Below are 21,115 nucleotides of genomic sequence, written 5' to 3' on the forward strand. Positions count from 1 at the left end.
AATTTTCACCTAAAACACAATAATAAAGCAAAATTTTATTTTGCTATTTATTAATTATGCCACATAGCCAGAGTTTAAATTTCTAGCTATTAAAGTTCCTGAAGCCAAGGAAACCTGCATCTCTGTAAACAAAATGAATAAAGTTATAATTTGAGGATGGTGAACAGTTAAAAGTTTGCATGTACTAAAGGCTTAATACTTAAAACTGGAGGTAAACAAGACAGGATGCTATTATTTTCCAAAAGCACTGTTTTTATTTATACAGAGTCCTAACCACTTCAGGGGTAGGAGGAGTGGGAGAGGTTCCTTTTTCAATCCAGGGGCCTCCATAATGTTGGTTTGTTTTTACCAAACACACCAGCAAGTGGCATTATGGATTTGGTAAACTGATTAGGTTTAGTCTCTTTCTGCTAGAGCAACAAGGTGGGCGTCAATCTCTGCTTCTGTAAGAATCCTAAAAAGTAAAAGGGAAAAAGAAAAAACAATGACTTAGTTTTTAAAAGCTTCTTATTATGGAAAATTTCAAACCAATACAAAAATAGAGTAGTTAGTATAAAGAATCCCTCTCTATCAAAAAACTGTGTATCTATCAAAAAACTTCATCAATTACCAATTTATGGCCAATCTCTTTAAATCTATATGCCTACCACTACTTCTTCAGATTATTCTGAAGGAATTCCCAGACACATCAACTCTATCGATAAACAAAAATATTTACTTCTTTGACATCGGATCCAGAACTCGGTCTTCTGAAAACAAAACCCTTCAGTTGCAGCTACGATAGAAAATATTTAAACTGAGTAATATAAAGCTAAAGTACACATAATGTAGTCTATTTCAGACCCTATGTAAAAAATGCCTTTATACCTAGTATAACTCAAGTCCATATCAGCTAAGAGAAGACAATTCATTGAGAATTTTAAGTAGATAAAAAAAAGAAGTTGCCCAGGTTCAGCAGTAGAAATCCATGAACATAAAATTGTAATTCTCTGAATACTCTAGTAGCAAAAGGCACTCCATGTTGAACACATGATATTTTCTAAATGATGTCTGCCCAGAAAGGAACCAGATGCTTGGTAACCTTGTTAAGGTGACCTATTACCATCTGACTTTTAAAAAAGTGAAATTTGTCACATTTTTTTAGTGCAACTGGAGGCAATATAAGTAGTTTATATAGATGTTGATGCTTATGCAATATATTCTAGTTAAAAAAACAAAAAACCCAAACCCACGGCCATCGAGGCAATTCCAACTTATAGTGACCTACAGGACAGAGCAGAACTGCCCCACAGGGTTTCCAAGGCTAGATATCTTTATGGAAGCAGACTGCCACATCTTTCTCCCATGGAGCAGCTGGTAGGTTCGAATTGCCAACCTTTTGGTTAGCAGCAGAGTGCTTAACCACCGTGCCACCAGGGCTCCTTTATTTAAGTATACTTACTATAAAAATTTTTTAAATGATACAGGGCTTTTTGGAGAAATAGGATCTTTGGTTTCTATCCATTTATTTAAGTAATCAATGGAGCTAAACATTTTAAAGGTTACTATCAGAGTGTCTCAGGCTAGACAAGAAAACAAGAACTATTTTCCGGTTCTTTAGAGGGACTTGTAAACTGCTCCTACTGAAATTTTACTGCTAAAAAGGAAAAAAAAAGGCAATCTTTTCCTACAGGAAAAAAAAATGTTAGGATGGACTCAATTCTGGTTGTTGTCATTTTTTTTTAATCTTATGAATTTTTCTTAAATCTTTCATGTTTATATCACTCACCTGCAGGCAACAAAAAGAACAAACTAGAAAAAAATGTTTCTTAACAAAAAAGTCTTCAAGGTCTGGTTAAACTTAGTTTGCCACCTTTTTTCCCAACCATGCCCATGTGTCCTTACGGTTGTGATCTAAGAGTAGGTACAAAGAGTAGTTAAAATGCCTTGCAGCAGTTCCTTACATCTGTAAATTTAACTGAATATTTTTCACTAATAAACAACAGCATCTTGGTCCATGGTATGTGAAGCACCTCATAGGGCTGCTGGGAGGACTGAATAAGCTGATACATATTAAGCACCCGGTATGGATTTGAATCATGGAAGCTGTTAAGGCTGACGTGTGGGAGTTAGTCTCTGAGTAAGAACAGACCAGCATCCAGCATCTGCAATTCAATTAGTTATACTCAAAATTCGGGGTTTCCCAAAGATCTCCAGATAAAGGTCTGATGTATATCAATATTTCATATTGCTCTTCAAAGCTCCACTTAAATAACCACTGAATAATCAAAGCTCTACCTGAAAAACTTGAAAACTACTACACTGGGACTTGAATTACTATTGATCTTAAAATATAAAAACACTTATGCTTTCTTTATTCCGTATCTAAAAATGGTTATTTTATGTCACCCTTTGTGATATATAAAATCACTCTGAAATGAGGAGAAAAACTGTTATGTCTGTCTTAAAAAGAAACATCCAATCAATTTTAAAACAGATCTCTCAGGTGCTAAAGAAAAAAGCTGTAAGCATAGTTCAAGAAATTTTTTTCCCCCAAGTTATAGGACAAATGGACCCAGATCTCCACCTTCCTAGCCTGGAACTTTAGCACTTGGCAAACTTCTTTAAGTACATGGCTGACAATATGACTCACCTGAATTTAGGATTTTCAACTGTAACTACTCCAACTTCAATTTCTGAAGGTTTGAAGTCAATTGATAGCACAGTAGACAGGCATGTAATTGCAGTCTGAAAAAAATATCAACAGGATATGGTATTTTTCAGAGATTCCAAGAACTTCTCATTCCAAGTTTATTTAAATTACGTATGAGTTAATCATTTGCTATCCATTTTTGCTCCATGTTCCAGTGATGCAGTTCTATAGCCACGTTACTAATAGATTGCTTAGCTCTAATATGTCACCTGCCAATGACAAGAAACTTGTTTCTACCAAGTTAAGCCACAAATTAAAGTGGTCCATCAAACAAAATAGGATGGTTTAGACAAAACGGTTTGTTTGATGATCATTACACACTGGGCACAATGACAGCACTTGCGGTGTCAGGGGAAGGGAAGGAGGATAGGACAAAGACGAATCTCCACCTTCAGGGAATGTACGGTAGTAACAATTTGAGAATGTTTTATGTGATTTAGTATCTGATGTGATTATTATTTATGTAACTAATTATGAGCTGCAATTATTAGGAAAACGAAACAACAAAACCTTTAAGGAACATTTAAACAGGGCACAGTAACTCCCAGGTGAGAATTGGCATTACATCTCCTGTTAGTATAAGTAAGATACACTGTCAATCAAACATAAAAGAAGCTTATGGCAATTTTCCCTTTGTCATTTATCAGAAGCATGTTGTTAGTCTTCAGAATGCCTTTATCCCAGACCCTCACATTCAAAATCTACTAAAATTTTTGCTTTAATTTCTTAGCGGTAAATAAGAGGCCTCTTTACAGTGTAAAATTACTAAATATTTATATAAGAATGTTAGCTTGTCAATTTTAAGGAATCCTGATGGTGCACTGGTGAAGCGTTCAGCTGTTAACCAAAAGGCTGGCAGTTCAAATTCACCAGCTGCTCCCTGGAAACCCTATGGGGCAGTTCTACCCTGTCCTGTAGGTTTGCTATGAGTCAGAATACACTCGATGGCAATGGATTTGTCAATTTAAAATTTCCCAACCAAAATGATTAATACCCTCATGAACTCTGCAGAAAGCTAGCTCTACTTTTGCATCCTAGATAAAATTTCTCTGCCAAATCATCCTGTGAGTATATTTTTACACTAGGGAGAGGTTTGCTTCCCTAAGAATTTGGTGTATGGCTGTTTTTCCTTTAGGACCATACAGCAGTATTACTGACTCTCTCTTTTCACTTTGCTACCAGGAAGCTTAAGTCTCAACCACAGCAACCATACAGGTCTTTGGGCTTAGGTCTTGATTCCTATTCTTATTTATATTTTCCCATTTTATCATCTGTTTTGTTGAAAGCTGTTTCAAATACATTATGAAATGAGATAATTAAGTGAATAAAGCAGTCCTCATTGTTCCCATGTAAGCTGAAGGACATCAGTTTTCTATTAAGCTGACAAAACTTGGATCTCATGATGCTACCTAGGAATAGCCTTTATGAACTGTCAATTATGCAAAAATCCTGAATATTCTATACAGCATAAAAACGTGAGCTCTTTTTGCTGGCTTACTTCAACTGTCTGTTCAAATGTCCAATCAAATTTCTTCTTCACTTTTTTTTCAAGGAAGCTGGTTGACTCAGTTTGTTTAACTCCTGCTGCAGTGGCTTTAAACCCACAGTAATAACCTGCAGGATCACACTTGTACACCTGAGGGCCTTGTTCTTCATCTATACCAATTAATATCATACCTAAAAAGAAAAAAAAAATACCTAATGAAATATCTTGTACTTTTTGGTGTTGTTAATCATTACTCTGACCATCAATTTTAATGTGTTTTGCTTTAAAAAAACTGATATACAAAATACAAGTTATCATTACAGATAAATTAGGTAACAAACTTCTATTTCACCCAAGGATTTATCACAGACATTAAGAAACAGTCTGTATTATCGCAAATGTAATTTGCAAAACAATTTTCCAATCCTTGCTATTACCTTTGAACCCTAATCTCTCAAGACATTACCTGGTCAAACAAACTTGGAAAACACACTTTTCATATACCCCTTTTTGAGACAAATAGTATACAACAGCATATTAACTGTTCTAAATTGTTCTGCTGTAAGCTGACCTATTTAACTTAGCAGTTCTTAAATTTTTTTTTTTTAAATTTAATTTAATTAAGAAATGCCTATTAAGGTTCCAGGGAACTAACAGTGTATAGAACACACTTTGCGAATGCTGACACAAAGTGAAACACATCTAAGGACAACTTCCTCACCTTTACACTGCTCCTTGTCATTACTGTGACCACTCTGGTAAGCAGTCCATACAAACCAAACTCAAATTATGTACATATAACTTTGTTACTATGAACCTAATCATGTTATCATATTACATACAAGTAAAATCAACAGCACTGTCAAACTTCTTTCTACTCAGCAGAGCAGGTAACAAAGCATTTAAGTAAGGAATGGCCTAATTCCTGCTTTCTTATATTCTAGATTTGAACCTCTTTTATATAGTGTCCTAGTATATAAGATGCAGTATTAACCAACTACTTTATTCATATTTATAGATGTTTTATAGTCTACAAATGAGGAATTTTCAACCTTATTTTACTGACTATGACAGTGATCAGGTATCTGCTTGAGTTGAATTTTTTTTTACATATTAGACTTAATATATACAAGAACAGGACAACATGAAAAAAAGATACCCATTTATTGCCTGGAGGAAACAAGAAACACTTCTTTATTGCAAGGTCTTGCAACATGAGCAGAGTTTATAGGTACTAAGGGTAAGAAGGGTAACTGAGGCAAAAGGAACAGCATGTGCAGAGGCATTGAGCCATAAAAGAGCAGGATGCACTCAGGGATGACAAGAAGATCTGTATATTGCAGGGCTTTGGATGAGGGAGGAAAGCAGTAGAAGAGAAACTAATGGGAGTAAACTGTAAAGGACCTTGCACACCATATTAAGAAGTTTGAAATTTACCCCATAGACCATGAGGAATCAGTTTTTCCTAGGGAACAACAATGAAAATTCAATTTTAGAATGGCAACTCATATAGCAATACGGAGGACAAAGTAGGAAAGAGTGAGAAGCGAGGAAAGAAACAGGTACATCAGATAGGTTGCAAAGGCAATGGTCAATAAAGAAACGACAAAGGAGATGGAGACAGAAAAGATATTGATCTAAAACTTGATGACTGATCAGATGACCAGTGAAAGGGTGTGGAGGTCAGGAAAGATAAGGTGAAGATGAATATAGGAAAATAGGAATGATTTGAAGCTTTAGGTGTCTGTGGGGCACTGAGGACTGGGCTAAGGATAATCTGGGAGTGATTGGCATGAAGGTAGTAAATGAAGCCATGAAGTGGGTGAGATCACCCAGATAGACCAAAGGGAGGACCCAGAAGAGAACCCTGGTGAGCAACAACATTTAAGGGACCAGCAGAAGAGGATGAGCTAACAAAACTGAGGCAGAGGAAAAGAGAGTATCATTGAAGAAATCAAATGAAAAGTAATTTTTAAGTGAGAGGTCAACAGGGTCGAATGCTAAAGAGAAACCATTACATTGACTGTCTTAATTCTCACAAAGGAACAACACAACATCAGAAACAAATATGCACTTAATTTTCCAGGCTGGTTTACTGCATTAACTCTAAAATCAGTAAATCTTATCCCTTTCTCAATGAAATTTTACTTGTTTTTAAAAATAGAAATTTATTCTAAAAATATGAATCACAGGCTTCGACGTGACCCTGGTTCTTTAGGTTGGTGAAAAGAAACAGCTGCATTGTCAAGGTGCCGAATTTAGCCATTTTTATGGAACTAGTAGTCTAGAATTTCCAAAGAGTACATTACCTTACAATAGCCTACCATTAACAGGGACTTGGTTCTTTCAAATCACACACTCTCGCAAACATATTTTATTTTATTTTTTTTTAATTGTTGTGCTTTAAGTTTACAATGCAAGTTAGTCTCTCATACAAAAATTTATACATACATTGTTATCTGACCTCGTTGCTCTCCCTATACTGTGACAGCACACTCTTCCTTTCCACCCCGATTTCCCGTGTCCATTCAACCAGCTCCTGACACTCTCTGCCTTCTCATCTCGCCTCTGGACAGGAGCTGCCCATTTAGTCTCATGTATCTGCTTGAGCTAAGAAGCATACTCTTCACGAGTATCATTTTATGTCTCATAGTCTAGTCTCAGAAATATTTTGATAAAAGTCTAACAGCATCTAAATTTTAAAGAAATGTCAAAAACATTGATAATGTTGTCAAACCTATCCTTCACCTCTGATTTATAATAAAGATTTCCCTATCTTACACAATTTCCAAACTAATGTTCAGAACCAAGTGTTACTTAAATCTTACTAAAAACATGTTCTTTTAAAAAAAATTTTAATTCATCAATCATTTGGGAGACACCTCAATATACTTACAACAACCAAGAGGCCTCATTTCAGCATTTTGCGTGTAGACCTGAGAAATATCTGCAATTCTTTTACACAGCATGTCCACAGGAATCTCATAGCCATATTTGTATTTCCAATTAGCTGCCTCATAGCGAGCCCTCTGTACCTGGGATCTGCTGTCAGCTGATAGTATAAAAACATAGGTTTACTTCTTTAGAAGAAAAGAATGAACCTCAAAGCCAGACAATTTTCCCATCATATGTGTATGTATAAATATATATATATATATATCCATTATGAGTTAAGGAAAGGAGAAGTGGTCTACTCTGGCCTTTTCTCCCACCAATGATTCAGCACAGAAAGACATGACTTAAAAAAAGGAAAATTTTTTAAAAGATTGAGCTTTATATACTGTACTGCCCTTTTGTGCTAAACCCTTCATCAGCTGTCAAAATAGTCTCTACAAGTGTCTTGTAACTCCCAAAAGAACAAGAACACAATTATCAGAAATAAACATGCAGTGAATTTTCTAGGCTAATTTAAAAAATTTTGCATTAAATTTAAAATCAGTAAATCTTATCCCTTTCCCAGTGAAATTGTACTTGTTTTTAAAAATAGAAACTTATTCCTAAAAATATGAATCATAGGCTTCTATGTGACCCTGGTTTTTTAGAATGGCCAAAAGAGAGAATGTTTATCTTGATTTTTGTGGGGGAGGGGTAGTCTTGAATTTTTCCCTTGATTTCAGAAAATAGAAATGCAAAGTAATTTTTATAATTCTTACTCATTGCTAACAAGTGTTATCATGACCAGGTTTGAGATATACTGAGCTAGGTCCCCTAAAATAGCTGAAATAACTATAGTTGAAGTAAGATAAATCATCTATGAGATAGGCCTTAGCCCAGTTGCGCTGGCAGTGACAAAAAGGCCTAATTCCATTATATTTATAATTTTAAAAAAGCTCATAATACTCTGAAGACACAGATAACCATCTTGGAAGATTACAAATATACTCATTAAGTCACTAAAGGGGGCTTTAAAATTAAAACAAAACACAAAAATAATTTGAAGAAAGTAACATAAGGCTTGTATACCTAAGCAGGTATTGAGTTGATTACCTGTCATTCCTGTCATCACACAGCCAATGTTTTCCGTTATCTTGAATAAGTGAGTCACCGTGCTGGAATCCAATAATTTGTCCTAATGAACAAAATAAATCAAGATAATTAAAAAATCACAGTTCTTTGTTTAGCTTTAAAAAAAGCAATGCTATGGAACTATAAGCAGCCCTGGTGGCTCAGTGGTTAAGAGCTTGACTGCTAACCAAAAGGTCAGCAGTTTGAATCCACCAGCTGCTCCCTGGAAACCCTGTGGGGCAGTTCTACTCTGTCCAATAGGGTCACTATGAGTCAGAATCGAAGGCAATGGGTTTGGTTTGGGGTTTTTTTTTTTTTTTTTAATGGAACTATAACAAATAATAAATGTCTTACGTTCATTTTACAGTTAAAAGCAATTGTTACAAACGGGGAGGGAAACTGTTTTCCTTTTCTAGATGATCTGTTCCCTGTGGGCAAGAACTATATCTCACCAAAGCTTGTCTTGTCCCTATGACAAAAGACCTTGAGATCCTATTGTGCTTACAAACATACCACAACGTTCAATGTGTTAATTCTGTCTCCTCAACTAAATTGTATATAGATGCTCAATAAATACTTCTTGAATGACTGATGGGAAAATATCGTCAAAGCAAACATAATGTTAACTTAGACAGGCAATAAAATATCTTTGTACAAACTCATGAAAAATTCTTACATTTATTCCACAAGAATTGGCTATTTGGGCCGTATTACTTACAGGTACTTTCTTCTGTGTGACAATTACTGCACAGTCTTTCCCTCTGACAGCTACTGATGTAAGGCCACCCTGGTTAATAGCCTTAAAAGCATATTCTGGAAAAGAGGATAGTTTTTTTTTTTTTTTTAAAGAAGAATAAATTATCATAGAGTCACACAATGGAATAATACGCAGTCATTAAAAAGAATGAGGTAGAGACAAATGAATTGATATGGTATATCATTCAAAACATGAGAAGTCAATGATAGCAAATGAAAATTCCAGTCAGGAATGAAGAACATCAAAAATGGTAAACATCTGGATAATATAAAAGATTTTTTTTCTCTATTTCTTTAAAAACACTTACCACTGTTGAAAGCAAAAACTTATAACACTGTCTTACGGAATTTTTAAGTATATAGATGTATTACTTATATAAAGGAGAGGGAATAAATGGACTTATAAGATTTCAAGGCTTGTACATTTTATGTGAAGTGGTAAATATAACTCTAAGAAGACTGGGAAAAGTTAAGGATGCACACTGTAATCCCTAGAGCAACCACTAAAAAAAAAAGGAGCCAAAAAGGTAATATGTAAATTAAAATGAAATTGTAAAAACTATTCAAATAATCCAAAAGAGGACAAGAAAGAAGGCAAAAAAGAACAAATAAGCAAATAAACAAAATAGAGACAAAAAGAATAATAAAATGGTAAGCTTAAACCCCAAAATGTCAACAATTACATTAAATATTAATACACGTTTACTCCAATTAAAAGGCAGAAATTGTCAGAATGGATAAAAAGCAAGACCCAACTATATGCTGTCTACCTGAGATGCACTTTGATAAATGGAATGAAAAAGGTAAAAGGAAGCATAAGGAGGCTGAAGTGGCTATACTAATATCAGACATGATAGACTTCAAGACAAAGAGTATTATCAGAAATAAAAAGGGAGATTTCATAATGGTAAAAGAATACATTCATCAGGAAGGCATACAATCATTAACTCATGCAAAGCACCTAATAAGAGAGATTCAAAATATGTAAAAGAAAAATGAACAAGATTAAAGGAAGAAATGGTCAATCCCACAATCATAGGTGAAGATTTTAACAGGCCCACTCAGCAACTGCCAGGAATGGACAAAAAAAGAGTGGATATACATGATCTGAACCATGCTATCAACCACCTTGATCTAACTGATATTTGTAGAAAATGATAGTCAACAACTGCAGAATATATATTCTTTTCAAGTGCACATGGTATATTTACCAAGACAGATCATATGCTGGGCCATAAAACAAATCTCAGTAAATTTTAAAGGATTGAAATCCCTAAATATTTGGAAATTAAATAGCACACTTCTAAGTAATCCACAGGTCAAAGAAGAAATTAAATAAAAAATATTTTGAACTGAATGATAATAAAAATACAATATATCAAAATCTGTAGGATGCAGCTAAAACAATGGCTAGAGAGAATTTTATAAGTTGTGGCGGACAAAATCTAAGGTGGCCCCTCACATGATTCTTGCCTCCTGGTGTTTCCACCTTTGGGTGATCCCCTCCCCTTGAGTGTGGGCAGGACATATAACTTGTTTCTAATCAACAGAATATGGAAAAGGTGACAGGATGTCACTCCCTTGATTATACCACATTACATAAGACTAGGAGACTCACTCCAGAGATTCTCCTTGCTGGCTTCATGAAGTAAGTGGCCATGTGGCAAGGAACCACAGATGGTTTCCAGTCAAACAGCCAACAAGAAACTGGGGCCCTCAGTCCTACAACCGCAAGGAAATGAATTCTGCCGACAACTGGAGTGAACCTGGAAGCAGATTCTTCTCCAGTCAAGCTTCCAGATGAGGACACAGCCTGGCTGACACCATGATTGAAGCTTTGTGAAATCCTAAGCAGAGTACCCAGCTAAACTGTGCCCAGACTGCTCCTGACACACAGAAATTTTGAGATAATAAATGTTTACTCTTTATGTAGTACAGAAAAATAATACAACAGCCTTAACTGATTACATTAGAAAATGTCTTGTCATGGTTTGAATTATGTCCCCCAAAAAATGTGTGTATCAATTTGGCTAGGCCACAATTCCTGGTACTGTGTGATTTTCCTGCATGTTGTAAACCTGCCTCTATGATGTTAATGAGAGAGGATGGGTGGCAGTTGTGTTGGTAAGGCAGGACCTGATCTACAAGACTGGATTGTGTCCTGAGGCAATCTCTTGAGATATAAAAGACAGAAGTGAGCAGTGAGACAGGGGGACCTCATACCATCAAGAAAGCAGTGCCAGGAGCAGAGCACGTCCCTTGGACCAGGGTCCCTGCACCGAGAAGCTCCTAGTCCAGGGGAACACTGAAGAGAAAAAGGCCGACAGAGAGAAAAAGCCTTCCCCTGGCGCTGACACCCTGAATTTAGACTTTTAGCCTATTTTGACTGTGAGGAAAGAAATTTCTCTTCATTAAAACCATCTACTTGTGGTATTTCTGCTATGGTAGCACTAGATGACTAAGACAGGTCTAAATTCAATGACCTAAGTTTCTACTTTAAGTTAGAAAAAGAGCAAAGTAAACTCAAATTAGAAAAGAAATCAATGAAATAGAAAACACACAAAAAGAGAAAATCAACAAAGTCAAAAACTGGTTCTTGGAACAACAACAACAAATCAACAAAATTATAAACTTGTGGCAGGCTGAAAATGGCTCCCCAAAAGATATCCACATCTTAACCTTCTGAAACCTGTGAATGTTACCTTATATGGCATAAATAGGGTCTTTACAGGTGAGATTAAGGATGTTGAAATGAGCTTAACATGCATTATCTAGGCGCACCCTAAATGCAATCACATCTGTCCTTATAAAAGAAGGCAGAGGGAGATTTTATGCACAGAGGAGAAGGCACTGTGAAAAGGGAGCAGAGAGAGATTTGAAGATGTTGGCCTTGAAGATTAGAGTGACGCAGTCACAAACAAGGAATGCTGGCACCTACCAGAAGCAGAAGAGGCAAGGAACAGATTCTCCTCTAGAGTCTGCAGAAGGAGCACAGCCCTGCTGACACCTTAATTTCAGCCCAGTGAAGCTGATTTTGGACTTATGGCTTCCAGAACTAAGCGAAAATAATTTTCTGTTCTTTTAAGCCACTAAGTTTGCAGACAGCCACAGGAAATGAATACAAATTCCTAGCTAGATTAATCAAGAAAATAAAAGACAGTACAAATTATCAGTATCAGGAACCAAAGAGGGGTTAGCTATCACTACAGCTGTTACAGAGATGAAAAGGATAAGGAAATATTAGGAACTATAGCCCTGGTGGTGCAGTGGTAAGAGCTCAGGCTGCTAAACAAAAAGGTTGATAGTTCAAATCCACCAGGCGCTCTTTGGAAACCCTATGGGCAGGTCTACTCTGTCCTTTAGGGTCGTTATGAGTCAGAACTGACTTGACAGCAATGGTTTTTTTTTTTTTTTTTTTTTAAATCACCCCTATATTGATGATTCTCATATCTTGGTCACTAGAGCCTTGATCTCACCTAAATTTCAGTACCACACTGTCAACTGCTTGCTATTTTTACCTGGTTGTTCAGAATATGATTTTGGCCTAAAAAAATATTCCAGGTATGGGCTTTCTATGGTGGGCTATTTGTCTTTAATATTTGCCAGCTCTCTTCTTACACTGTAATTTGTTTATAGACCTTGATCTTTCCCATACCCATGTCTTTGCTTCTTCATGCCCCTGCCTGGAATCCTTCTTACTCTCCACTGATCTAAAGCTTGCCTTCCCACTCAAGTCTCTTCCATTTCCTATGGACACTTTTTCTGACTGTCCCAGATGTGATTTTCCAATCCTCTTCTCAATTCCTGTAGCATTTCCTATTCCACTGTTAATTTTAGTTTTTTCTTTTTCTCCATATGTAGATTGGAAGGTAATACTGCATACATTCTGTGAAGCTTGGTTATTAAAAAACAAGGATGTTCTACTAGAGCAAGGCAGGCATTCTACAGGATATGTCTGTATTCAATTTTAATGTTGACTAAATGACTAAAAAAAATTTTATTAAGACTTTTTTGAAGCTGCTTATTTTGCCCTTCCCTAAACTTGCAGGCTGCAGTCTTTGATCTTTGTCAGTAAATGCTTCAAGTCCTCTTCATTTTCAGCAAGCAAGGTTGTGTCATCTACATATAGCATTACTGATGAAGATCAAAGACTACAGCCTTCAGTATGGATTATACCTCAACATAAACAAAACAAAAATCCTCACAACTAGACCAATAAGCAACATCATGATAAACAGAGAAAAGACTGAAGTTGTCAAGGACTTCATTTTACTTGGATCCACAATCAATGCCCATGGAAGCAGCAGTCAAGAAATCAAACGACACATTGCATTGGGCAAATATGCTGCAAAAGACCTCTTTAAAGTGTTAAAAAGCAAAGAGGCTAACTTGAAGACCAAGGTGCACCTGACCCAAGCCCTGGTATTTTCAATTACCTCATATGCCTGCAAAACCTGGACAATGAATAAGGAAGACGGAAGAAGAATTGATGCTCTTGAATCATGGTGTTTGCGAAGACTACTGAATATACCATGGACTGCCAGAAGAACAGACAAATCTGTCTTGGAAGAAGTACATCCAGAATGCTCCTCAGAAGCAAGGATGGCGAGACTTCGTTTCACATACTCTGGACACGGTATCAAGAGGGACCAGTCCCTAGAGAAGGACATCATGCTTGGTAAAGTGGAAGGTCAGCAAAAAAGAGGAAAACCCTCAATGAGATGAACTAACACAGTGGCTGCAACAAGGGGCTCAAACATAGTAACGATTGTGAGGATGACACAGGACCAGACGGTGTTTCGTTCCGTTGTACGTAGGGTCGCTATGAGTCAGAACCAACTCAACAGCACATAACACTCACCTTGTAGTCTACACGATTGGGAAGTGTGGCTCATTTCACAGTGGCTCCTAATATTATACTCTTTAAAATAGTGATCGTCAAGGCGTCAGGATCATTAGAAATTTTGGTGTGTGTGTCAGAGGAGGTGGTGGGATATACAAGGTTTCAAACAGCAGTGACTGATCCCATTACTTTTTTGGTGTAGTTATATATATACGTACATATAAAATTTCAAATCACATTTAAGGAGGACATGAGAAGTCTGGGTTGAGAAACATTGCTTTAAAACAAGAATATTTTTAACTGCAAACAAGGCAATGCTTGTGAAATTCCTGACTCCATTTACATCAACCATTTGTTTCTTCTTGACAGCATCCCTTACAGAATCATTTATTGAGCACTTACTATGTGCCAAGCACTGTTCTAAGTGCTTTACATCTATTAACTCATTAAATCCTAAGAGCCCTATAACGTAGGTGGAATTATTATCTCTATTTTACAGATGAAGAAAGTTCTCAGAGTTGATGTGGAGCAGGGATCCTGGCTTCAGTACACAATGTATTGCTACATTTATTTAGAAAACTGTCCTCTCCAGTCTGTCTCCATCAGTCAATTCCTTTCCTGTTCCATAGCCACGTGCCCTCTTCTTAGAAACCACCAAGCGGTGCTCACATCTACTTGGCAGGCAAATCCAAGTGACCGCTTCTCTCCTCCCTTTGCCAGACTTATCCAGCAAAGGAACAGCAAGCAGAAGAGGAGAGCCTGAAACTAGCCAGGCTTAATTTGCCCACCAGGGCCTGAGTTTCAACCAATTGGCAACTTAAGGAATTCCTGAAATTAGATTTTAAAGTTAGGTGCTCTATATGTTGTTCTACAAAGCTTTTCTTAAAACACACAAATATACATACACATTGCATACATATGTTAAGAGAAAATTTTCAATAGCTACCAAAGGATATAAAATGAAAAGCAGAAGTCTTTCTCCCTACTTCCTGGTAGCAAACACTATCAACAGTTTATAATTATGGTTAGCATTGTAACTTTAAACTTCTATTTTTTGATTTATCAACTTTTGACTACATTTATTTTTTGAGTCCCAACTATGCAAGATGAGGAGCATACTTACTCTTCCATTAATCTTTCCTTCCTTCATCTCCCCTTTTTGTTATATTATTTTTCCACTGTCAAGGTTAACAAGTTGTTCTCTATAATTCAATCTTATGTTTTGTCTACTGGTGGATTCTAAAATTTATAAATAAACAGCATTTACAATATGATTATGCACATATATTTCACTAGAAAATCAAGCATGATGGACCCATAGAAATGGAAATATTCCATGTCTACAGAGTTACTAATCTAATATAGACAAAAAAATGACCCAAAGAATCAAACAGGCATCCAGTTATATTTATTGAGCACTAAGTACGTGACAGGTACTATTCTAAGCACTGTACATACATCACATTATTTAATCCTCAAAATAACCCCCTAAAGAGAGACTTATTAGATCATCTTTGCAAATAGAAACCAACTTGTCCCAGGTCTGCTAATAAGGAGCAAGCTGGGATCTGAATCCAGGTATGGCTCCAGAGCCTGAACTCCTCACCCCTATACTGCTTGCTCATACTAACTACTCTTTCACTTTCTTTTTCCCAGTAATGTCTAACTAGTGCCCTGAATAGCAGAGGGAGTCAGTTATTCAACAAAGCAGACCTTAAAATCATTCTATCTAGATATTAAGCTTGTTTTTGAACTATATGTTCTCTTCCAAATCTTTTTAAACTATTAAAATGACATTATACTCAGTCTTCTTACTCTTCAAACCTAAGAAGCATTAAAGACTATGCTTTATGACTGGATTTCACAATCAATATACAGAAGTGTAGATCTAAATGTGACTTCTTCTGTTCACATATAAAAACTATAAACCAGAACACTGAAAGCAGTTGTCCAATATAAAAGAAGTCTATAAAACTCAGGAATGAAACACCAAAAATGAAACTTCCTTGAGAATACAGTTATCATCTCTTCTATCTTTGATCATATTTTTCATTTGGGGATAATAAGCTAAAAGTGATACTGAGTTACCCAAAATGATTTTAGAACAAGTCAGAATAGTTGTTTCTTGCCACAATATATATAGTATGTAACCATACAGTGGACTCGGTATCATTCCAAGTTATCTTTAACTCTATTTTTAAAATTTACAGATGAAGGGGACTTCATTTATACCAACACCCTCGAAGCACAGATGATATATTACTGTCTGCACCAAGGCCCTGAGGTGCTAAACTCACTCAAAAATGAAATTGTTATGGGCCAGAATATGAATCAGACTCACCTAATACTAAATTCTCTATTGCAAGAGATCAAGAGTCTGGCTTATAATCATAACCTAAAACCTGACACCATTTCAAGCCAACAAAATACACTGTTATACTGAATAACTGATGGCTAGCTTAGAGTTTAAGCTGAGCTTCAGCAAACAGCTAGTTCACCTTATCTCATCTACAATTCAGAAGCCACTTTTAAACTACAGAACTTTCAAACAGACTAACAGGGGATGTAAATTTCAGAGTAACTCTAGAATTGCGGGCCACTCATTCTGATTTACCAGTTTTCCAAAGATGTCCTGAACTCTGTAGAAACTTGTAATTCGGCATTTTTCATTTTATCCATTTGTTTACGTATCTGTCATCCCCTTTAAACTGTGAGCTTCAGTATGGGAGAGGGTGTGACATTCATCTTTGTATCCCTAAGACCATCAGAGTGTCTGACACAAAGTAGGCTCTGAATGCATGTGTGGAATTCACCATAGGACAAGGAAGTTCACGTTGCACACAAAGGAAAATGGAGAAGGGGCGTTTTCGTTGGGAGATTAAGAAATCAATTATCCTTTAGACAAGAACAGATGCTGGACCTACCCAGGCTGGAACAGAACAAGTGAAGGGGCGCCAGGAAGCCACAGTCAGGCACTACAGTTCTACTTCCCTTCATTCTTTATTATGCCCGGACAATGCGGTAGCTCGCCCTGACGAGAGCTATGCCGTCATTCTTCGGGTCTCTGAGTACTGCCTTCAGACGGGAGTGGGAACACCACGGGGCTCCGTTTGGACTCGGTCCTTCTTTCCCAGATCAAGCCCTGCTTCAGCCCTAGATCAGACCCGTGGCCGCGTCTGCTTGCTCAAGGCCGCACCATGACAGGGCAATTAGGATGGACCACACGTGGACTCGGTTCACTCACCTACTTGGTAGAGGCGACCCTCGGGTGAAAAAATGGTAATGTGGCGGTCAAAACCAGCACTGGAACCACGGGACATGTTGGTACACTCACTACTTCAAGCACAGTCTCCAGGCCCTGCAGCTCACACAACAGGCGACAAGCCCCTCCCGGAAGTCGTGGCGGCTGCTTCCGGGGCACCGGCCAGGCTTCATCCGCTCTCGCAGGCGTCACGGCGAGCATGGAGACAGCTCCGAGGCCCCACCCCTAAGCGGGGGAGTGGGAGGGCGGGCGGAAGACGATCGGTGTGCGCTTGCGCGAAACCGGGGTCTGAGCGGCTTGAGCCTACCGGGTGAAACTCGGTTTGTGGAGGTTTAGGGTTTACTCTGTTGAGTGGGGGCCCTGGTGGTGCAGTGGTAAAGCGTTTGGTTGCAAACCAAAAGGTCGGTAGCTCGAATCTACCAGCCGCTCCTTGGAAACTATGGGGCAGTTCTACTTGTCCTATAGGGTCACTGTTAGTCGGAATCGACTGCAATGGGTTTGGTTTGGTTTTGGTTTCTGTAGAATGAGTTGACTATAGCAAGAGCGGGAAGAGCCTTATGGGGGCCCGGAATAGTGCTTTGCCCATCAGTGTGACCTAAATGCACTTAGAGTAAAGAACGGATCTCTCGTTAGTTTTGGCACCCGCACATCCAGCCTGTGTCTGCATAGATTGCTGGCTTTATTCCTGACTGTTCTCTTTACCCACCCACTTTCCTTCCTACGGGAGGAAATGGATTTCAGCTGCAGTAGCCTTTGCTTAAATTAGGCACAGAAAGGAGAGGACACTAGGAACAGCAGAATTTTCATCAGACCAAGCAAGACCTTAATTTGACCAGCAGCCCCTACAATTTTTAGTCTTAAAAATGGAACTGGGGTTGAAATATCGGTGTAATAAGGAAATCACGAGTTTAAGCAGCCTTGATTGATAATGAACAAGAACGGAAGGGATGGGGCTTATAGCAGGCTGGTGTTAAATGGATTAATGAGATTAATTCCAAAGCAGGCCCGGTAGCTCCAGGTAACAGCAGGTGGCTTTTCAAATTGTAAAATCGCACCTATTACAATTTTACCCCAAGGCACACTCCTATTTAAGGAATATCAAATGCAAAACATGACATTAGTTTTTTCCAGATAAAGATAGTTGTGCACCAGAAAGGCCAGATACACTAAGGTTTCTGGCACTTTAATACTGAAATAGGGATTCTTCCCTCTTTAAATGTATTTTCTCCTAAACTTACTCTCCATTTTAAAGAAAAAAAAATCAGAAGAACATCATAAGGAAACTCCAATTCTCAAGCGTGTTTTTTTAAAAAATGTTTCTATTCTATTTTATTAATCTGAAAAAGACCCAAAACTGAAATATGGTTAAGAAAATGCTACATGCAAACAGTGTCTGTGGCACACAGGGTACTTTCCAGCTCTAGCTAATTCCCAAGTGTACTGATAAAAATTAGCCCTTGCTTCTGGTTCAGGTTCCTACCCTCAGGATCAATTCCTCTTGACCTTTTGAGTAATTTTGTTTCCTCAGAATCTGGGAGAGCCTGGTGTAGTATAATTCCTAGTTTGCCTGAATAGTCACAGATAAAAAGAATTCTCTTTAAGGCTGCTAGAAGGGTGAACTCATTTAGTCCCACAGTTTCAAAAGCCTGCTCTGTGATGTCTCCCAAAATTTAGGTCTCTAGCTGGACCCTTCTCTGGAACTCAATCTTCTCCAATTCACATTGAGACACAATAGCATCCACAAACCCACAAACCCAATATGTTTAAAACAGAACTCCTCATCTCTTCCCTCCCAAGCCAAGTCCTGCCTCTGGCACCATTTTCCAAGTCCTCAAAGCTAAAACTCTGTAGCTGTCTTCAATTCCCCAATTACTTCCCCATTCCCAGCCCCATAAAGGTCCCTGGGTGGCACAAACAGTTTGCACTTGACTATTAACCTTCAGGTTGGCAGAACAAACCCACCCAGTGTTGCCACAGAAGAAAAGCCTGGTGATCTGCTTCTGTAAAGATTACAGCCAAGAAAACCCTATGGAGCTCAGTTCTACTTTGTAACACATGGGATCACCATGAGTCAGATTTGTCTCAACAGCAACAGGTTTTTTTTCCCCACCCCCATACAATCCTGATCCCTCTTATTCTTCTCTCCTTTCATCTTTCTCTTATATAATTCATAATTTTTTTCACTGTTTATTGTCTCTCCCTCTCTCCCCATCCCCATCTAAGCTCCATGGGGGCAAGAATCTTTGTTTTGTTCACTGATACAGCTCAGACAACTTGAACAATGCCTAGCATATATTAAGTGCTCAATAATGAATGAATCCCTTACAGCAAAAGGTTAGGACTGCATCACTTTTTATTTGAAACTGAATTTAAATCCCATGTGTGATACTTACCAGATACGTAACCTTATGTAACCTAAGTCTAGATTCCCTTACCTATTACATTTGTATAATAAGATCCACCTAACAGGGGTTGTTGTGAGGATTAAATTAGAGAAGGCAAATAAGGTACTAAACTTAAGTACCTAATACGCACTCATTAAATGGTAGCTGTTATTATTGCCTTCCCCAAAGATTGGCATGACAGGGGCAGGTACTTTTCTCTCATTATCTTCCACCATCCCAGCATGGGGCTTTGCTCATAAGAGTTCAATAAATGACCGTTAAATTGAACTGAAAACTGTAGAAAGAAAAGGAAAGATGACCCAACTAAGAAATGTTTTCATAGCTGCAATCCTTTACTTCCCATGTAGCTGTGACTGCTGGAAAGTACCTCTGGATATTCACTTCCATGCGGTGATGGGACATTTCAAATCACACACACTGTAGGCAATGAGAATTATTTTACATATTCAAACAAATCCTGATTCCCTCTTTGAGGTTGCATTTAAACTGCGCCTTGAAAGAGGCATAGGATTGGATGGTATATCCATTTTAATATCATATAAGGATACCCCCTGGATGATATCAACCTCGTTTTCAATACAAACACAAACTGAAAGCTGAAATTAAAACATCAGTCTTCTAGAGGACAGTGTCCACATCTGTTTTGCTCACCAGTGTATCCTCAGTGCCATACAGTGCTTAGCATGAAGTAAGCACCCAAATCATTCACTGAAAAGCATTCTCACCATTGTAGTTTGTTATTATGTTTGTTTTTCTTTATTTGAACAGACTGAGAAATCAATGAGAAACCAACTCCTACTCTCAAAAACCTAACAGCTCAGAAAGTTTATATTAGAATTTGAGATTTTTTCACAGAGGCAAATGAATTCCTGTGGGAAATCTCTCAGAAAGACAAAACCCTTATTGATTCCACTGCAAAGGGAAATCCCCTGGAAGCAGATTTCATGAATATGTGCCACTGGGTGCCAAGCAGCAGCTCAACTATTCACCTAGGTGGACTTCCCCCTGGGTTGGGGAGCTCAGCTTGGGTGAAAATATCATTTTCACCAAAGTTGGGGTACCAATACTCCTGCAGCTTTACACAAACCTGTGGGACAGGCTTGTTCTCTCTGTGTGGAAAGTTTTATCTTCCTCTCTGTGGGGCCACCAAGTTAGACTTTTTGAAATGACTTTCTGGTTTTTTGAAAAATTTTAGAGATGACTTGACATCTCGTGAGCCTTGGAAAATCTCCTGAGGGCCTCCAGTTGATGAGGCCCACATTCTCCCCTGAGGGTGGAGGTAGGTGGAAGGTAGGGGTTACCCACAAGGCAGAGGTAAAAAGTAGCAGCGTAGATTCCCCATGACTGCAGATGTGGTGAATCATATGGCGTTTAAAGGCAAGATTAAGAATTTAGCCTTTAAGCTCCTCTGTTGGCAGTTTCAGTGAGCCAGGGAAAATAAAAATGAAGTTTATCTGTGTTCCCATGTGATATTAGCAGGTGTTGAAACACAATGCCTTGTGAGTTGACCATAAACACTGGTAACAGAGTATCTTGGGAGAGTTGGGAGTCCCTGGTGCCAAGGAGTCCCAAAGGGGCTGTGGCCAGGATGGGAGCTGGGATAAAGAGCTCTGGCTAAATAGTGAGAGGGAGGTAGGGATCTGCCCAGCTCCCTGGCCAGAGTTCA

The 21,115-nt window shown here is 38.0% G+C and overlaps 1 protein-coding gene across 4 annotated transcripts; it reads right to left on the reverse strand.

The window, feature by feature from the left end:
• Positions 1 to 226: 226 nt before the first annotated feature.
• On the reverse strand, positions 227 to 17,256 carry PSMA6 (proteasome 20S subunit alpha 6). 4 transcript variants are annotated; one of them, XM_023731466.1, is made up of 8 exons: positions 17,027 to 17,147; positions 14,906 to 15,021; positions 8,902 to 8,996; positions 8,166 to 8,247; positions 7,075 to 7,230; positions 4,191 to 4,369; positions 2,633 to 2,727; positions 227 to 454 (listed from the first exon to the last, which is right to left on the reverse strand). In XM_023731466.1, exons 4-8 carry the CDS (start codon positions 8,179 to 8,181, stop codon positions 397 to 399), a joined length of 504 nt encoding a protein of 167 aa, XP_023587234.1. In that variant the 5' UTR covers positions 8,182 to 8,247; positions 8,902 to 8,996; positions 14,906 to 15,021; positions 17,027 to 17,147; the 3' UTR covers positions 227 to 396. The 4 variants fall into 4 exon arrangements, with proteins under 4 accessions (XP_023587234.1, XP_023587232.1, XP_004376568.1 ...); XM_023731464.1 differs by lacking the exon at positions 17,027 to 17,147 and adding an exon at positions 16,397 to 16,984; XM_004376511.2 differs by lacking the exon at positions 14,906 to 15,021 and having other exon boundaries at positions 17,027 to 17,256.
• Between the last annotated feature and the right edge of the window lie 3,859 nt (positions 17,257 to 21,115).

The sequence above is a fragment of the Trichechus manatus genome, unplaced genomic scaffold (assembly GCF_000243295.1).
Source record: "Trichechus manatus latirostris isolate Lorelei unplaced genomic scaffold, TriManLat1.0 scaffold00043, whole genome shotgun sequence".
NCBI lineage: Eukaryota > Metazoa > Chordata > Mammalia > Sirenia > Trichechidae > Trichechus > Trichechus manatus.

Coding starts and splice junctions, on each gene's coding strand:
- PSMA6 (XM_004376511.2), bottom strand. CDS start 17,102: ATGTCCCGTGGTTCCAGTGCTGGTTTTGACCGCCACATTACCATTTTT. Junction 7,231..8,165: donor TGTGATGACAGGAATGACAG/GTAATCAACTCA, acceptor TTATACTATCAG/CTGACAGCAGATCCCAGGTA. Junction 4,370..7,074: donor AATGAGGCCTCTTGGTTGTT/GTAAGTATATTG, acceptor TTTTCTTTTTAG/GTATGATATTAATTGGTATA.